Raw genomic sequence first — 17,713 nt, 5'->3', positions numbered from 1 at the left:
ATGTAGCTAGTTATCTGTGATCTCCCACATTGCTTAATATTCTTGCACATCCAGTTAGTAAGGCAAATAAAGTTTATCCTCCTCAAGTGTTTATGGGAAGACAAGGACAAAAATCACTTAAAATCAAGTGTGAAGGAGTTGGGATCTGCATCAGTGGGTAAAGTACCTACATTGATAAGATCTTAGTTCCATTGAAGGTATGCCTTTTTCACAGAGAGTAGATTTAAAATAGAACAGTGTTTTAAAATAGAATTCTGTGGGAACATCCCTGGGTGGAATTGCCTTATGGATAGAGAACCAGCCTCAAAAGATGGGAAAACCTGGCTTCGAGTCTCACCTCAGACACAAACTGTGACTGGGCAATTCTTTAAGACTGTAAGTTGCAGAGAAGATGCCAGCCAGAATTAGTAGAGGAAGTTTCCCTGCCTTGACCTATACCAGTGAAATTATAGGTACAGGCCTTATCCCTAAAAATAACATTACTCTGAGATTGGGTCCACAGGCTTCACCAGATTGCCAAAAGGGTCCCAGACACAGTAAAGATTGAACTGATATAGTGGAAAAACCACTAGATACCCAACTTAAATCTCCCCTTTATTGTTGATTCATTTAACCCATTGTCATCTTCACTTTTCTTATGTGTAAAATGGGTATACCTACCTTGTTCTAACCTCAAGTGATTGCTCAGTGAGCATCATATGCAGTGATAGAAATGAAAATGATTTTTTTGCATGTTTAAGTCTATAGTCACATAGCTCTTGTCTGGGGCCAAACTGGAACTTAGGTTGTTCTGGCTCCACAGCTGCTCCTGTATTTAGTAGACCATACTTTCTTCCTAGATGTAGTAAGTACTCATTAACAAAGCATTTATAAAATTATTTGAGATTAGATGATTTCTAAGGTTCCTGCCACTGTTGACATTTTATAATTGTGAATCCCACAATGGACACCCAATGGTCTACCATTACTATCTTATCTTGTCCCCACCTCAGTTTTACATTTTAGACCCTATTTCTCATTAAAGTACGGTAGTAAATTTTCATTAACAGCTGCTTCAAATTTGTGTTTGTTACTTTAACCTAAGTAGAAATTGGCATTTGCAGTCGTTCTTACCATGTCTTGGTATTTAGAATTACGAAGAGCTATAAGAAGCAGTGTATGGAAAAAAGAAACAGCTATTCACGAGCATGAGTATGGACCAGAAGAAAGCATTGAAGACGACATGTACCAGAAGACTTGTACAGTTTGTGGCCACCAACTGACATATGAAAAAATGTAATGTAAGTTTTTAGACTTAATCATTTTGAAATATTTTGTATTTAAATAAAGAAAATTGTAATGACAAGTCATGTAATTATGCAAAATTGTTAACATAAAGTGGTTTCAGTTTTCTTTGTTAGCAAGCACTGGTTTTACATATGGGCAGTTATTTATTAGACAATTATGATTAAAGGCAAGTTAACTTATTTTCATCATGCACTGGGGTGAATACATAAAATCTTAAGGTTAGTAGTTCTTGCTGTCCTTTTAGCTTGGGTCTTATAAAAAAAAAAACCTACATTATTCTCTTTAATTCTCAAACCAATTTGTTTGGTATTGCTTTTATTTTTGGAGTTGTCATAAAACTTGTCCAATTAAAACACATCCAAGTGTTTTACCATACTGGTTTATTCCAGTAGTATACCTAGCTCTGAATTCTGTGCAGTGTAACTGCCAAGGAATGTGCTGTGAAAGTGGTCTTCTGTGACATTTTAAATTATATCTAGCAGAAAAACAAACTTAACAAAACAATAATTTGGATCATGTTTATATAGTCAGTCATTACTTTGTCATATTGTATCTTATTTAAACCATAATGAATAAAGTACAAGCAAATCACTCTATGTATGTGATAAGCTTCCTTAAATTGACAACCTAATTTTACCACATGCATTTAAGTACTGTTGTACAGTGCTATGCATTTTATGAATGATAACTGACAAGACTCAGTTACAACAGAAAGTTTCTGGATGAGAAAACTACTTGGGAGTTACACAAGATTTTTCAAAAGTAGAGATTTTAGGGTCAATTATACACAGCAGACTAATGTTAAAAAACATTTCAATTTTATTCAACCATATTTTGTCAAATTATTCAGGAACCATCAAAATCTATGCTGCTTGGTAAATAAAAGAAATCCAGCTTTTCTACTTCATGAGCTCTTTTTCTAGTGTTTGACATGCCTCAAGTGAAAGTACTTTTCTTGTGCCTTACTAGAGAAAGTATATCAAATTGATCACAAAAAAGTTGCATTTCTGTCATATTTCCATGACGTCCTATGGTCAGCTTCACATTATTATTGTATTTAGGAAATCATTTGGGTTTTAGGTTTTAGCAAAGGTGCTTACCGATTTTTACTTTTTTCCCCCCTTTACTTCCCCCCCTAATAAATGAAAGAAGGGAAGTAAACAAAATGCTACCAGGAAGCCAACATTCATTAAAATGATCCAAAATGAATGACATATTAAAAAATATATGTTTTGTTAAAGTCTCAACTTGAAGGAGGAAAAAATCCGCAGGCCTGCAGAGCACAGAACTGTTGAAATACAGCTAAAATATGATGATCCAATTCAGCAGTAAAGAGAAGATTTTCCAAGGTCACCATGTACTGTTGGATTATCTGATGATGCTATAAAAGTAAAAAGAGGAGAAATTAAGTGAAGGATGGAAACTACCACAAAAACAACTTTAGTAGAACCAAATTTCTTAGCCTACTGGTTGGAGGCCACATACAGTACAAAACCTGGGTAGAGGAAGATGTGTCCTTACTACTGTTGAGTGGAAGTAGTGCCTAAAGGCTTTCTAATATACCTAAGGGAAAGAAGGAAAATATGAAAGAAAGAAAAGGGCTAAGGGAAAGAATAGAAGAAAAATGGCTAAATCTTAACTATGAAAACACTTTGTTTTGACAATAAAATCAGCTTGTCTAAAATTGACTTTTTAAGAGTTGACTAAAGTAATCATTTCTTAAAAGTTGCTCATGAGAAAAGGGGAGGTGTTATGATTAAGTTTTATTTCCCCTATGTTAGTCCAACAAATATCTATTATAAATCTGTCATGTGCCTAATAACACTGCTGCTATGGGAGATACAAGAGACATATAAGGGGCAATTCCCTGAACTCAGAGTTTACATTAGGAAAAGCTACATATATGGAAAAAAAAAACTAAAAAATTAATCATATAAGAAAATACAACCAAAGGAGTGAAGACAGAGTAAATGCTATGGGATTTCACAGGGAGAGGACACATTATTGAGTGAAAAAGTCTTCACAGAACAGGTTATGACTTGAACCTGGCCTTAAAGGATGCAAGATTATGCCAGGAATAGTCCCATATCTTGGTGTCACTTGTATATACTTTCACAGGTCCCTAAAGTTAATAAGGCATCGAGCAAATAGGCAACTGTTTAGTGAAGCTGTCCAAACTATATCAGATGTTGTGTGTATACTTCTAGCTTTCTAAAGAACTCTGGAGGACGCTAATTAAATCTGAAAGATGTATGAGATCAGAAACAACATCTAAATAAGTATTTTTCCTTCATTTATGGACTTACCCTTTTGGGTTAGAATGATGTTTGAGTTTTGTGTTAGTAAACCCTTTCTTTGAAAGGAAACATTCTTTCCCATAATTTGATGTTTTTGTGGAGGCGTTCTTTAGCTTATTATAGTTAAAACTAACACTCTCTTTTTTTCTTGAAATTCAGATCTGTTTTTAAAAATAACTAGTCTCATCTTTTCATTCTATTAATTAGGTGGTAGAGTACAGGACATTAAGTATTAGAGAAAGGGAGATCTCAAGTCCAAGCTAAGACCGGACCTTCCCAATCTCCTTAAATGCTATGGATTATTTCCAGTTTGTCCTGTGTATCTTATTTGTACATAAAATTTTGCATGTTCTCTTCACCATTAAATTGTGATTTCCTTGAGAGCAGGGACCCACCCTATTTGGTATGCAGTAGACTTTTACTTAAGTGTTTGTTGACTGATTCCTTCCACTCTGTCATCATCATAGGGATCTTTTTAAAATGTTTGCTTGGAATCTTAGAAACCATAAAAGTTTTCAACTTGTGACCTTAGAAAAGTGTCACAGCCTGGGCTCTGGGCCTTGTTTTCTAACATTAATGATGCCCCTAAAGCTCCCTCTAGCTCTGAACCTATGAACTGACATTTGACTGGGAAATATGTAAACAGAAGAGGGGTAGAGACTGGACCTGTGTCTTCATTAGTGTAGGGTAATGTATAGGTAAGAACTTTATACCTTCTTTACAATCTGTAATTTTGGAGTTTGTCCAAGGCCACAAAAAGGAGTGTCTTGGAGACAGGACTTGGCCCTCCTGGTTCTGAGACTTGCCCTCTATCCAAGACAGGTAAGTTCCTTAAATTTCTCTCTACTGATAAAACATCAATTTGGTCTTTTCGGTAGAATACGGTACAATTCTACTTTCCTTGACATCTTTAATGTAAATCCAGGAGGTTTCCATGAATTATATAACTATAGCCACCCATCTTAAAAATGTATTCTTTAAATGGAACCTTATTTATTACTACTTTTTTATCGTGCACCTATTATAATGAGGATACAAAGAAAAAAATTAAACAAATCACTGCTCTTAAGGAGTTTATATTCTTACTGGGAATGGGAAATAACACTAACATGTAAGTATATACAAAATAATAAATATCCAAGGTAATTAAAAAAAATAGGGAGGGAAGGACAATCACTTAATATCCCTGGGGCTCAGTTTCTTCAGAGATCATTCATTTACCAGAGTTTAGGACAGTAGTGACACCTATACAAGTTAATATTACATTCTTCTGGTGGAATGATATAGGGACAGAAAGAAGGGGAAATGGGAGGGAGAAAATATAGATAACTTGAAGGTTCCAAAGGCACATACAACTTTTTAGCTAATAGAAAAGAAGAGAGAAGTTTTTAAAGGAGATCACAAATGTGTTTAGAAAGAGCAACTAGGTGGCACGGTGGATAGAGCACTAGGCCTGGAATCCAGAAGAGTTCAAATCCAGCTTAAGACACTTATTAGCTATATGATCCTGGGCAAGTCACCTATAACCCTCTGCCTCAGTATCCTCACCTATAAAATGAGCTTGAGAAGAAAATGGCAAACCACTGCAGTATCTTTGCCAAGAAAGCCCCACATGGGGTCACAGAGACTGACTGAAATAACTGAATGACAACAACAGTTCAGCGTAACAACAAACCCACCAACCTGCAAGAAGATCTGCTGTAACCTCTCTATACAGTTCTTGTACCAAGGTGTTAATATATTGGTCCCATCAGTCTCACATCGTACCAAGTGTTCTGTCAGTATCATGATAAAGCGCTGAAAAAGTAGAAACAAAATGAACAATATTAGCAGTCTATGTCCAATCAACTAGATGGACAATTCCAGCATTTGAGAAATATTTATCTTTAAAAGAGACCAAATGACTTGGTCTCCAGCAAATAAGCAAGGTAGCAATTTTAATGAGCATTTGTTGTTTTCATATTACATGTATTTTAAATAAAAGATGGCTAAAATTATAAATCTAAAACTGTAGTTTTCTTATGTTTCTAAAAATGGAAAAATCAAGTTACCTGAAATATAACAAGGAAAAGATTCTTTTGCTCACTCTGAGCCGACTCAACTTTCTCCTGCAGACGTTCTATTTGCTCCTCTAATGCCCCATCATCCCTGTCACTGCTTCTGTCATCACGCTATGAATCACAAGACAGCAAACAAAAGAAACAAGTTAGAAGTAGAACATATTAAAATCAATCGACAGGTCAGAATTTACTGCTTTGGGACAAAGGTCACTGGATGAATTACAAAGAAAACATGTGATTTTAAATTCTAAAAATCATAACACTGATGACTGAGTTTGTGATTGTGAGAATGGCTAACAGTTTTTAAGTTGTACTCCTAAAAACACACACACAGATCCACATGCCACTACATGGCTGACACTGACTGGCTTTAGCTTTGGTTTCTAAAATGCCCAGTGAAGTGAGATGTAAGTATTTACATGGGTGTCAGACAGTTACTAACTTACCTTCAGGGTATTGTTCTTGAATGGCTACTAGTTAAAATCCCAAGAAATACCTGGCATGACTCCAGATACATGGGAGATACTAAAAGATAATGTGGAAGATCCTCTAGCTCTCCACAGATGCAGGTTCACTAAGATCAGGGAACCCTGTTGGTGTCTTTATTGGACAATATATAGTGGATATGGTTTGGAGGCTTGTCTGAGCTTAGGAAACAAAAACCAGGGAGAATAAATGATTGTGATCACTTTTTAAAAAATGAATTTCTCTAACGTTTTGAACATTAGTACAACTAGTTAAACTTCTTAGTAATGATTTACATTGTAATTAATTTCAGTAGAATAAATAAAACCAGTCCCTCTGATTTATGGATTCATTATTTATTCCTTCTTATTCACATATGGTCCAATACAGCCATGGTTAGTGAGCCCTCTTCTCCTCTGGTTCTGCTGTCTGCTTTGCACTACTTCATATAAAGTCCTTTCTAGAGTTATTTCTATCCCTCATATTTATCCACATTAATTGTATTATAAAATTCAGTTATATCAATGCACCTCAATTTAACCATTCTTCTATTATTAGAAGCAATCTTTCAGCTTGTTACAACTACAAATAGTTCTAGAAAAATCTCTAAACAGATACGGGTTTTCAGGGCCTGTTCTCCACAGTGGAGACTGGGTAGGATTATTTTAACTAGGTACTAGATGGCTCCATAAAAAGTTTTTAAGGTTTCCATTCACCCAGCAACGGATGAGCATATAGCCCCCAGCACTAATAGGTTTTCCTTTATTTTAGTCATTATAAACTTTGTTGTCTTTAGACCTCTGTTGAAATGCAAGTAATATTTTAACCTTTTCTTTTCCAAAGTTAATCACTCTAACACATTTTTCCTGTCTTAATGCAGTTGTTAGAATTTCCAATAATAAATAAAATAAAAGCAGTGAAAGTGAGCACCTTTGTTTTTAATGGGAAAGCTTTTATAAACTATCTTCGTTAGTACAATAACTTGGTTGTAAGAGGAAAAGTCTGTATCTAATATACACTTAAAAATAAAACGTCACATCATAAAAAATTGAGAACATAAGATATTTTTCACAACTATGACAAAGAGACAGGAAGAAGGGACTTCATAACTAAGTAAGGGATAGAAGATACAGCAGAAGATGAGACAGTATGCATTAAGAATATAAACAAAGTTTCCAAAAAGAAGAGATGCATATTACAAGCAACCACATGAAAAAACCTCCAAATAACTAATAGGAGAATGAAAATTAAAACTGAGATTTTACTTTATACCTAGTAAATTTTCAGTATAGGAAGCTAGGCACACAAATACATTATTGCCATAACTACAAATTAGTCTAACCTAGAAAAACAATTTGGAATTTTACTCAAGAAAAGTTAACTGCTCAATTCCTTCTTTGAGTCTCTCAACTGAGCATATATTGCAAAGAGGACAAAGACAAAAGGATAGATCCCAAATCCAAAACGTTTTAAGAGCAAAAATCTTTTGTAGTAGCAAAACAACAAAACAAACTGGAAAAAAAAAGTCCTTTTTGAGATAAGATTAAAGTACTAGAATATTACTGCATAATTAAAAAAAAATTGTGAGAAACTTGGGCAAATATATTTGATGAAGAGCAAAAAAAGAATGAGAACAATCTGTAAACTGATCACAATATCGTAAATGAAAATGAAGACATCAGAATTCAATTTTCGTTCCAGAGCACTGAAGAAAACATTCCTCCCCTCAATAGAGAGATGATGGACTGCTTCATATGCTGCCAGATGTGGTTATTGTATCCTTTTAACTATTTTTTTTTTCAAAAGAGAGGTTATGTTTTTTTGGGGGGAAGGAAGTCTAGGGAGAGGTATTACTAAGTAGCAATTGTGTAAAAAATAAAAATTTTTAAAAACTAAAAAACTTTCTATTCCCTGTATCTAAAATAGCCAACCTGATAATGAAAAATGAACTATGCTGCTAGAATAAATTTAAGCAGTTTAAGGTACAGATCTGATAGTTGAAGCTCAATCACTGCACAGCCCATTTTGCCAGATGGTTCTCATGGGAATATTCCTTTACCCAATTATGGGGAAAGAATAAAGCTTAATTTAAGGGACTCCAATCTTTGCTACAACCTGCTTAGAATGCTGGGCTCTCTAAAATAAGATTCTTGACTTTACTAAAGAAAAGTGATCTAAGAATACACCTGAGCAAGTAAATGTGGAGGAAAAGAAAAACACTGCACAGTTCTTAAATAGACTTGGGAAAGTCAAGAAATGCAGTACTTCCTTTCTAATCATATGGGAAAAAAAGTTACTAACAAAGAAAAGAACAATGGCTAAACTAAAACTGTCCTCAAGCCTCTTGTGAAACAACAAAAGTAAGGGACATGGTGTGGGAGAAAGCACTTCTAGGTCTGGTTGTACTGTGTCCTGTGATCCTGGTCAAGTCACTTCTCTCTGGACTCTCAGTTTCCTTATCTGTAAAGTAATTCTCAAGAGCAATGAGATAATGTGAGGAATAAATGAAAACAGAGAGCCCATGCTATCCCTGAAACATTGTACAAATGCCAGGCCTTGTAATTATGGGGAAAGAAAAGATAATTGCTTTTCACTAACTTGTAGAAAGTAGATAAAATGAAAAGAAAAAAATTCAGATACTGCCTGTGAGACAAAAATCATTTGTAACTGGCAGTGTTTTTATAGCTGAAAGAGCACTAGATTTGGAACCAGAAGACCTGATCTGAGTCCTGTTGCGGCCATTTACTACTTGTGTGAATTTGGCTGGTAAGGTGCCTTCCAGGTCTAAATGCAGAGATACTAAGTCACAAGAAACTATGTTAACCCTTATTTCTTTGATTAGTTTCTTCCAATTACTATCATAAAGTAAGAGTTATTTGTCTGAAAGGTGAAGTGAAAAATAAGCTAAAAATAAGAGAATAGGAAATCGCAAACCACTCAAGTATCTTTGCCAAGAAAACCTCAAATGTGGTAACAAAGTTGGATACAGCTGAAAAATGACAGAAAGTGAAAAGTACAAATAAGAACATAAAATTGTATTCCTATTCTGAGGCAGGTTAGACCAGATGATCTCTGACTTTTCCTGCAACTATGAGATTCTAGGATTCTGTGATCAGTAAGTGGGTCACCGTGGGGTAAGGCTAGAGTGGTCACTGTCTCACTCTACAGGATCAGGATTCTATGTAAGTGAGAAATCAGAAACAAAAAGAGTGAAATTCAACTGGGATAAATGAGTAGAGAATGCCATAATTAGACTATAAAGATAAAAAAAACCCCCGACAGTGTTATAGTACTAGGTACAGCATGCTGTGATGCACACATCTAGGCAATTTAAGTTTATTACTTTGCCGAAGGCCAAATATGCTCCATTCTTACCCATGAAAAGGATACAGAAAAGGAAAACTAAAAATAACTAAGGGGGCTGGGGGGAACGGGAATAATTAAGAAAAGATTCAGGAGCAGTAAGATATCTCCAACTTTATTTAACTGCACAGAAAATAACAAATATTGTTATTTTTGCTTTGCTGACACATCATACTGATGTATTAAAAAAACAAGTCCACAGACACCAGATTACAAACCTCTATTGTAAAGAAACTACCATTGTTAAGTAGTCTACTACAAGGTAAAATTACATGGAGGTATAGAGTATTCTCACTTTCTGCCACTCTGTGCCCCTTGAGGTTAAGAGCTATTCAAATGAGACAGAGCATTAGAATAGACGGGGTTATTTGGTGTAATTCAATTATTTATAAGACTGCTTTGGATATCTGCCAAAAAGAGAAAAATAATGTACCCGTTTGTGTTGTCTTGCAAGTTTTTCTTTCGTTTCCTCTAGTTCTTTCTGGATTTTCACAACATGTTTGTTCATCTTTCGAATTGTGGAGTGTAAAATTTCCCAGATAAACAACCTAAAATACAGTAGCAATTAATATAAACTACACATTTAAAACCAGGGTGGGTGCACATTCTAGAGTAAACTGAAGGTCAGAATTGTATACAAGTTAAATACAATACAATCAAAAAGACCAAGCTGAAAAAATACATTTTCCCTATGTTGTGAAAACAAATATATATTTGGATGTCCCAGAAAAGCAAAAAAGATTCCAACCAATTATGAATGAATATAGTAAGAATTCTGGTTTAAAAGAAAAGTAAAAGACTAGTCTTTGCTTACCTAGTAAAATCACGAGAGAGTTCTGAAGAGAAGATCCAATTTGCTACTGCAGCACAGTCAACAATCTGTGTTCGAATCATCTTATCAACTAATACAGCAATCATCTATAAGAAAACAATCTGTTACTCAACTACATGTGGTCAACTGATTAATAAATTATTTCTATATCCCTATTGTCCCCAAGAAAGCCCCATTTATTTCTTGACAATGTAGTTTCTGGTTTTTTATGTTTGGTGCTTACACTGTACAATGACTTTTCTCTTCTTAAAGAATTATTAATAACATACAGGTATGTTATGAAGCTTCTGAGTAGTTTTTTTAAAGCCACTGCTCTCTTTAATAAACTATTCCCAAACCACTTCTAACATATTTTTTGCCAGACTGTCCATTTTCCCAATGAAGTCAGAGAATATCAATGTATTCATGTTGACTTAAGTTTTGAAAGATCTTCTCCAGCTCTTCAACAAATCTTATTTTAAAAAAAGCCTTATTCAAAGATTCTTTTCACCCCATCTATAAACATGCACTGATAATCCCCTATTTAAAAAAAAAACTTCACTCAACCCCAGTATCATGTCAAGTTGTCATCCAAGGTATCTTTTTCCTTTTAGAGCCAAATTCTTTTTTAAAAAGTCTTCTATAAACATTCCTTCCATTTCCTTGATTCTCAAACTATTCTCAATCCCTTAGTATTCTTCTTCCAGCCCTACATCAAACTCAATTAAAACTGCTCTCTCTAAGGAAACTGCTCTTAATTGCTCAATCCAGTGATCCTAAGGACATAATTCTACAAAGACCCAGAAAACATACCTTATAACTTTTGGGCCTCTCTAACTGAATGCTCCCTGTAGACAGAGCAAACTTCACAAGCTCAAATATGACTCCTCCCCTTTAATCTCCTTTCTTTAATCCATTCCTTCTCTGAATTTCCTTATTTTTTTCTCATTTTTCAAATGCTTTATTAACTTCTGATTTACATCATTCATTTCCAGATTTTGAGTTACAAATCTTCTTCCCGTTTTTCCCCTACCCACTGCCCCAAAATAGCAGTCCCACAGGATATCCCCTCCTCCAATCTGCTCTCTCCCATATCTTCTCCCATACCCCCTTCGACTTTTCCAGTGGATCTCTATGCCCCAGTGCCTGTATATCTTATTTCCCAATTACATGTAAAATAGTATTAATAATATATGTACATATTTTTAAACATTTGATTTTAAAACTTTGAATTCCAGATTCATTCCCTTCCTCCCTTGTCACCTACCCTTACTGGGAAGATAAGCAATTCAGTATAGGCTGTACATGTGTAGCTAATGCAGAACATTACCACAGCAGATATATTGTAAAAGACTAACTATATTTCCTTCCCTCCTATCCCACCTCCCACTTGTTCTATTCTCTACTTTGATCCCATCCCTTTTCAAAAGTGGGTGCTTCCAACTTCCCTCCCCCACAGCCTGCCCTCCCTTCCATCATCCCCCCTCTCATCCCCTTCCCCCCTACTCTCTTATAAGTTGAGATACCCTATTTAGTGTCTATGACATTCCCTCCCTAAGCCAAATTCAATGAGAATAAAGTTGACCCATTCCCTTTTGCCTTCCTATTCTTCCCCTCCATTGTAACCATTTCCCCTTGCCTCTTCTATATGAGATAGTTTACCCCATTCTGTCTCTCCCCATCTCCTCTCATTATATTCCTCTCTCACCTCTTAAGTATCATCCCTTCCTATTCAATTGGTCCCATGCCCTCTATCTATGTATACCTGTAAACATATATACACACATTCACATATGTATTCATACGCCCGTATACCCTCTGATATAGACATATATATGTATATATTTCTATTCTCTTCAATTATTTTCATACTGAGAAAAGTTTCATAAGTTACAATTATTGTTTTTCCATGTAGGAATGTTAATAGTTCAACTTTGATAAGTTCCTTATGATTTCTTTTCCCTGTTTAGCTTCTCATGCTTCTCTTGCTTCTTGTATCTGAATGTCAAATTTTCTATTCAACTCTGGTTTTTTCAGCAAGAATGCTTGAAAGTCCTCTATTCCACTGAATGACCATATTTTCCCCAGAAACATGATACTCAGTTTTGCTGGGTAGGTGATTCTTGGTTTTAATCCCAGCTCCTTTGACCTCCGGAATATCATATTCCAAGCCCTTCTATCCCCCAGTGTAGAAGTTGCCAAATCCTGAGTTACCCTGATTTTGTTTCCACAATATTCAAATTGTTTCTTCCTGGCTGCTTGTTTATTTTTTTTTTTATATTTTCTCTCCTTGATCTGGGAATTTCGGAAGCTGGCTATAATATTCCTATTTGGGGGGGGGGGAGGATCTTTTTCAGGGGGTGATCGGTGGATTCTTTCAACCTCTATTTTGCCTTCTGGTTCTAAAACATCAGGGTAGTTTTCCTTGAGAATTTCTTGGAGGATGATTTCTAGGTTCTTTCTTTGATCATGGCTTTCAGGTAGTCCAATAATTTTTAAATTATCTCTCCAAGGATCTATTTTCCAGGTCAGTGGTTTTTCCAATGAGATATTTCACATTGCCTTCTATTCTTTCATTTCTTTGCATCTGTTTAACAGCATCTTGATTTCTCATAAAGTCGTTTGCTTCCATTTGCTCCACTCTAATTCTGAAGGAATGATTCTCCTCAGTGAGCTTTTGAAATTCTTTTTACTTCTGGCAAATTTGGCTTTTTAAGGCATTCTTCTCCTCATTGCCTTTTTTGAGCCTCTTTTGCCATTTGAGTTAGTCTGTTTTTTAAAGGTGTTATTTTCCTCAGTCAGGCTGTTGACTCTCATTTCATAATTTTCTTGCATCGTTCTCATTTCTCTTTCCAATTTTTCCTCTACTTCTCTTACCTGCTCTTAAGGTCCTCTATGGCCTGTAACCAGCTCGTATTTTTCTTGGAAGCTTTTGGTGCAGGAGTTCTGACTTCACTGTCTTCCTCCTGTTCCATGCTTTGATCCTTTTTGTCCCCAAAACAGGAGTCTAATGTTGGATTGCTTTGCTTGGTTTGCTTCCTTTGCCTGGTCATATAGCCAGTTACTTGACCCCTGGGCTTTTTGTGACAGTAGGACTCTGCCACCAGATGGGGGAGCTTTGTTCCAAATGCTGGAGTTTTCTCAGCTGCCGGAGTTATTAGTTGAGTGCCCTCTCTGAAGCCTCCACATGCTCTGGCAAGCTGGTCACACAACCCAGGACCTCCACCCTAGACTGCAATCCAGATCCAAGCAGTGTGGTGGCAAGCAGTGTGAGCAGCCCTCAGTGGCTTCTTGCCCTGGGGAGAAAACCAACGCACTCCCAACTACTGGGTCCCAAAGTCCACGCTGAATTGACCTCTCACTTTGTCCTTAGCATCTATGGGTTGATAATTCTGGACTGCCAAGGCTGCTGGTGATCTGGAGTCCCTCCAGCCAGTGGTTGGTCCAGCCTGCCCTGGGGCTCAAACCTTGGGGTGGCGTTAGGCTCGGCTCCCAGAGCACTGCGCTGGCTGATTCCTGCCAGCTGCCAGGCTGTCCACAACAGGAGGTTAGCGTCTCTGTGTCATTTTGTGGGTTCTGTAGCTCCAAAGTTTGTTTAAGAGTTCCCTTTTACATGAATTGAAGGTGGTGGGAGCTGGAGCTGCACAGAAGTCTTGTTTCTACTCCGCCATCTTGACCTGAATTTCCTTCTTTCAGTAAAGGACATGATCATCTTTCTATCCCCCAGGTATGAAACCTCTGGATCACACTGAACTCTTCCCACTCTCTCATAACCTTTCAGCCCCCAAGTCTAACTTATTCCACCTTCACAACTTGCCTCTGGCCTTTCTCTACACTCACAGTCTCTACCTTAGGCCTCCATGACCTTGCACTTGGACCACTCTGGACCACTTTTTCCAGGCTCTCCCTACTTTAATCTATTCTTCAAACAGCTGCTAAAGTCCTAAAATACAGACTTGATCATGCTACCGCTCTGCTTAAGTAACTCCCTATTTAGTTCCCTAGTTTTAAAAAAAAAATCCTCAGCCTGTCATTCAATGCCCTTTACAAAATGACTCCCAACTACCTTTCTAGTCTTATTTCAAATTATGCCTTTTTCAGGTTTTCAGTGTAAATGATCTGCTACTCCTTCTCTTAACACAACATTCCCTTCCTCTCCTTTATGCCTTTCCAAAGGCTGCCTACCTTGTCTGAAATGTACTCCCTCCTCTCCTGTGTCTTGGAAAATCCCTAGATTCTTTTAAATCACAGATTAGGTGATATCTTTTACAGGCTTTTTCTCATTCACCAAGTTGTCAGTGCTCTTCTTCCTGAAATAACTTTGTCTAGACTTAATATATGTTTACAGATGTACATATTTTATCCACAGAAGAGAATGTGAGCTCTTGAGAGTATAAATCTTATTTTTATCTTGGTATTCTGAGTGCCATGCACAGTCAGCATGCGATAAACATAACTAACTGAACTGAATCAGCATTCTCACTGGGAACACTGCAAAACAAGATGACCAGTGATCTCAAGTAAGCATCTTTATTGCCTTTAGGCACCTGATAAAAACAATTCTTCTGGCTTCTCTGAGGTGAACCTATGAGTTATTTCAATAATACAAATAAAAAATTAGCTTGTAAAACTATTTTGGAGGCCCAGGGACTATCTCTACCTTTGTTCAAAGATCAAAACAATGATAAGCATGGATGAATAACCTGAAGTGTCACAATCTGAACTCCAAGATGCTTACAATGACTCTTACCTGGGGATGATTCCTCCAGACTTCAAACATGACCCTCAGAACATGTAACTTTCCCTCATCACTTTCTGCAAGCGTTTTGAAGACCTCATGAAACCTTGTTGTAAAACAAAAATACTAGTGAGTACTGTAATATCTTTAAGCATCTTTTTAAGGTTACTTAAGCTATGCTATACAACACAAGCAGATTTAAGAGCACAGAGGCTCCTAACAAATGCTGAATTTTCTTTTGTTTAGTAATTTTGAGAGATACTGCAGGACTTTATTAGGGGTAATGCTATATATTACCAACTATGGTAATATATATGGAAAATGGAAAAATGTCTGTTCCTGAAATTACATATGCATTAGAAGATAAATGCAACTGTTTCAAGTCCTAAAATATAGATTATAAAGCTAGATGAAAAAGCTAATGAAGCAAAATCTACTTAATACATAGATCAACTCTTCTCATCTTTTGAAAGCACTATCAAAATAGAAAGGAGTCTACAAATAGAAACTGAAGAACTAAATTTCTGTTGATTAGAGAATTCTGGCTTTTTTGACTTATTTGGACTGTTGCTTACTTTAGCACATTTCACAAGGCTTTCCTTGTAGGAAATCATTCCAAGAGTTTCTCATAAAGTGTTTAGTATTCTTCCCTTAATTCCCTATTCCTTCACTTAGTTAAGTATTTTAAAAGTATATACATTTCTCCTTCAAAAAAATTGTCATTTCTTAGATGTTGAAGCCCCATCCACTAATACAGATAGAAACTCCTTTAAGGCTTTATAAATCATCACTGGTAGCCAATTTGCCTTTAGAGACAATTTTAATGGCTAAAAAATATTCAACTGCTAACAACCAATGTTTTGGTGACAAAACTCTCTGAGGTGAGACTATTCCATAAATGTCTACCTTGCTCCCTCCTAATGCCATTAGTTTAGCAATTGAGAGTGAGAGTTTGAGAGTGAGACATTGAGAGAGAGAGATAGTATACACATATGGAAACAATGGACTAATAAACCTTTAGCTTATGAACTGAGCACTAATTTTTACACCATGGACTATGTAATCTATGGTATTACTAAGTCTCCCTTCTCTCTACCACCTCAGCACTTTTTTGTCACCAACTCAACAACAATAAAAAGGGCTGAAATATGTCCCCAAGAAAAACTACTTGAACTTACTTTGCAAGAGCACTGAAAGAGTGGCTAAATGACTTGGAAGCGAGGTGAAGCAAAGTCTGCACAAAGACTTCTATTTTCAGTGGGTTAAAACTGAATCCTTCATCTGAAAAAATGTTTTACAGTGAGAAAATTAGAATGCTTTTAAAAAAGACTGACATCATCACAAAACTAGAAAGTTGGACTGGATCTTATTGGGAATATAGCCCAATTCAGACACAAGAGGCATCTCCCTTATAACATATCCTATGAGTAGCCATCCAATCTCTGATTCCTAGGACAGGAAACCACCAACTCTTGTGGAAATTCAACTTTCAGAGAGCTCAAATTATTAAAAGTTTTTCCTAAATAAAGCCTAAACTGACCCATTTATTTCCACCTCTCACTTCTGATTCTCCAAATAGATTAAGTAGTGTCCATCCTTTCCCTCTCTGAAGTCTAAACATCCCCAGTTCCTCTAACTGATTCTCTGAAGCTAAGCTATCAAGGTTTTCACCACCCTGGGGGAGCAGGGGGGATTGTATGCCCAGAACTGAAAACAATACCACAGACCAAATCTGACAAGATCAGAGGTCAGTGGCCCCATCACCTACTTCTTCATGGAAATTTTACCTCTTAAAAGCAGCTCAAGATGACATTACCTTTTTGGCCATCACATTACACTGCTGATTCAGAGCTTTCAGTTCACTAAAACCACCATATATTTTTCAGAACATATGCTATCCAACAATGGCTCTCTGACATTGCATTTGTGAAGCTTATTTTTTTTTTATACTCACATACAGAACATCCCACACATTCAAATACTTTGATGGATCTCTGATCTCATGTACCTGAGAGTTCCTTCCAGCAATACAGATCATAACCCATTCATACCAGCTCACTCTGTGTGACTCTATCCATGTCCTCCCCAAAATCCCCCATAAAAGTCTGCCTCTGGGACCCCCCCATGAGCGCTGCTTCACCCTAATCCAGCTGGTTCACCCAGTTGTAGCCTGTTTGTTGCTAGACTGCTTTACAAAGATCCATCTCTGGATGGCCTGTGACCTCTGGTTTCACTCCTGGAACATCCCAGGGATCCTTACACATTCACCTTACTTGTCTATGACCTTATACCTTCATCACTGCACTAGCCATGGATCCCTGCTCAGTTCTCTGGCTTCTGTCTTCAACCCCAGGATCTTCTCCAGCGCTCCAGAGGCTGTTCATAGACCAGAACCATCTCAACTGCAAACTCTTGCCTCCCCTTGCTACAGTGCTTATCACCACTTGTTACAAAGTTGGTCATGTAGAGAAGAGCCTGAACAGTCTAATTACTTACCTCTCTTTTTTTTTGAAGGGGGAAGGCAGGGCAATTGGGATTAAGTGATTTGCCCAATGCCACACAGCTAATAAGTGTATCAAGTGTCTGAGGCCAGATTTGAACTCAGGTCCTCCTGACTCCAGGGCCAGTTCTCTATTCACTGTGCCACGTAGCCACCCATTTAGTTCCCTATTTATAGACTTCTTTGAAGTCA

General features: G+C 36.7%; 2 protein-coding genes across 4 annotated transcripts in view; one reads left to right on the top strand and one right to left on the bottom strand.

Annotated features, from left to right (window-relative positions):
• XPA (XPA, DNA damage recognition and repair factor) overlaps window positions 1–17,713 on the top strand; it is a 49,193-nt gene that overhangs the window by 20,365 nt on the left and 11,115 nt on the right. Inside the window, exons 6-7 of one of the 3 annotated variants that reach the window (XM_069095364.1) lie at window positions 1,131–1,280; window positions 7,811–7,955. In XM_069095364.1, coding sequence (XP_068951465.1) covers window positions 1,131–1,279 — 149 coding nt within the window. In that variant the 3' untranslated portion in view covers window position 1,280; window positions 7,811–7,955. Of the gene's footprint in view, window positions 1–1,130; window positions 2,295–7,810; window positions 7,956–17,713 lie in introns of those variants that run through there. The other 2 variants (XM_069095363.1, XM_069095362.1) reach the window with 2 other exon arrangements.
• NCBP1 (nuclear cap binding protein subunit 1) overlaps window positions 2,089–17,713 on the bottom strand; it is a 57,608-nt gene continuing 41,983 nt past the window's right edge. Inside the window, exons 17-23 of the mRNA XM_069095354.1 lie at window positions 16,200–16,302; window positions 15,034–15,127; window positions 10,287–10,390; window positions 9,906–10,020; window positions 5,636–5,755; window positions 5,268–5,381; window positions 2,089–2,668 (exon numbers count right to left, since the gene is read on the bottom strand). Coding sequence (XP_068951455.1) covers window positions 2,531–2,668; window positions 5,268–5,381; window positions 5,636–5,755; window positions 9,906–10,020; window positions 10,287–10,390; window positions 15,034–15,127; window positions 16,200–16,302 — 788 coding nt within the window. The 3' untranslated portion in view covers window positions 2,089–2,530. The remainder of the gene's footprint in view (window positions 2,669–5,267; window positions 5,382–5,635; window positions 5,756–9,905; window positions 10,021–10,286; window positions 10,391–15,033; window positions 15,128–16,199; window positions 16,303–17,713) is intronic.

This window comes from Petaurus breviceps, unplaced genomic scaffold (assembly GCF_028583685.1).
Source record: "Petaurus breviceps papuanus isolate PSGF00001 unplaced genomic scaffold, PetGlider_PUasm1.0 226, whole genome shotgun sequence".
In the NCBI taxonomy this organism is placed as follows: domain Eukaryota; kingdom Metazoa; phylum Chordata; class Mammalia; order Diprotodontia; family Petauridae; genus Petaurus; species Petaurus breviceps.
Note: the sequence above shows the minus strand (reverse complement) of the source record. Positions and strands in the feature narration are given on the sequence as shown.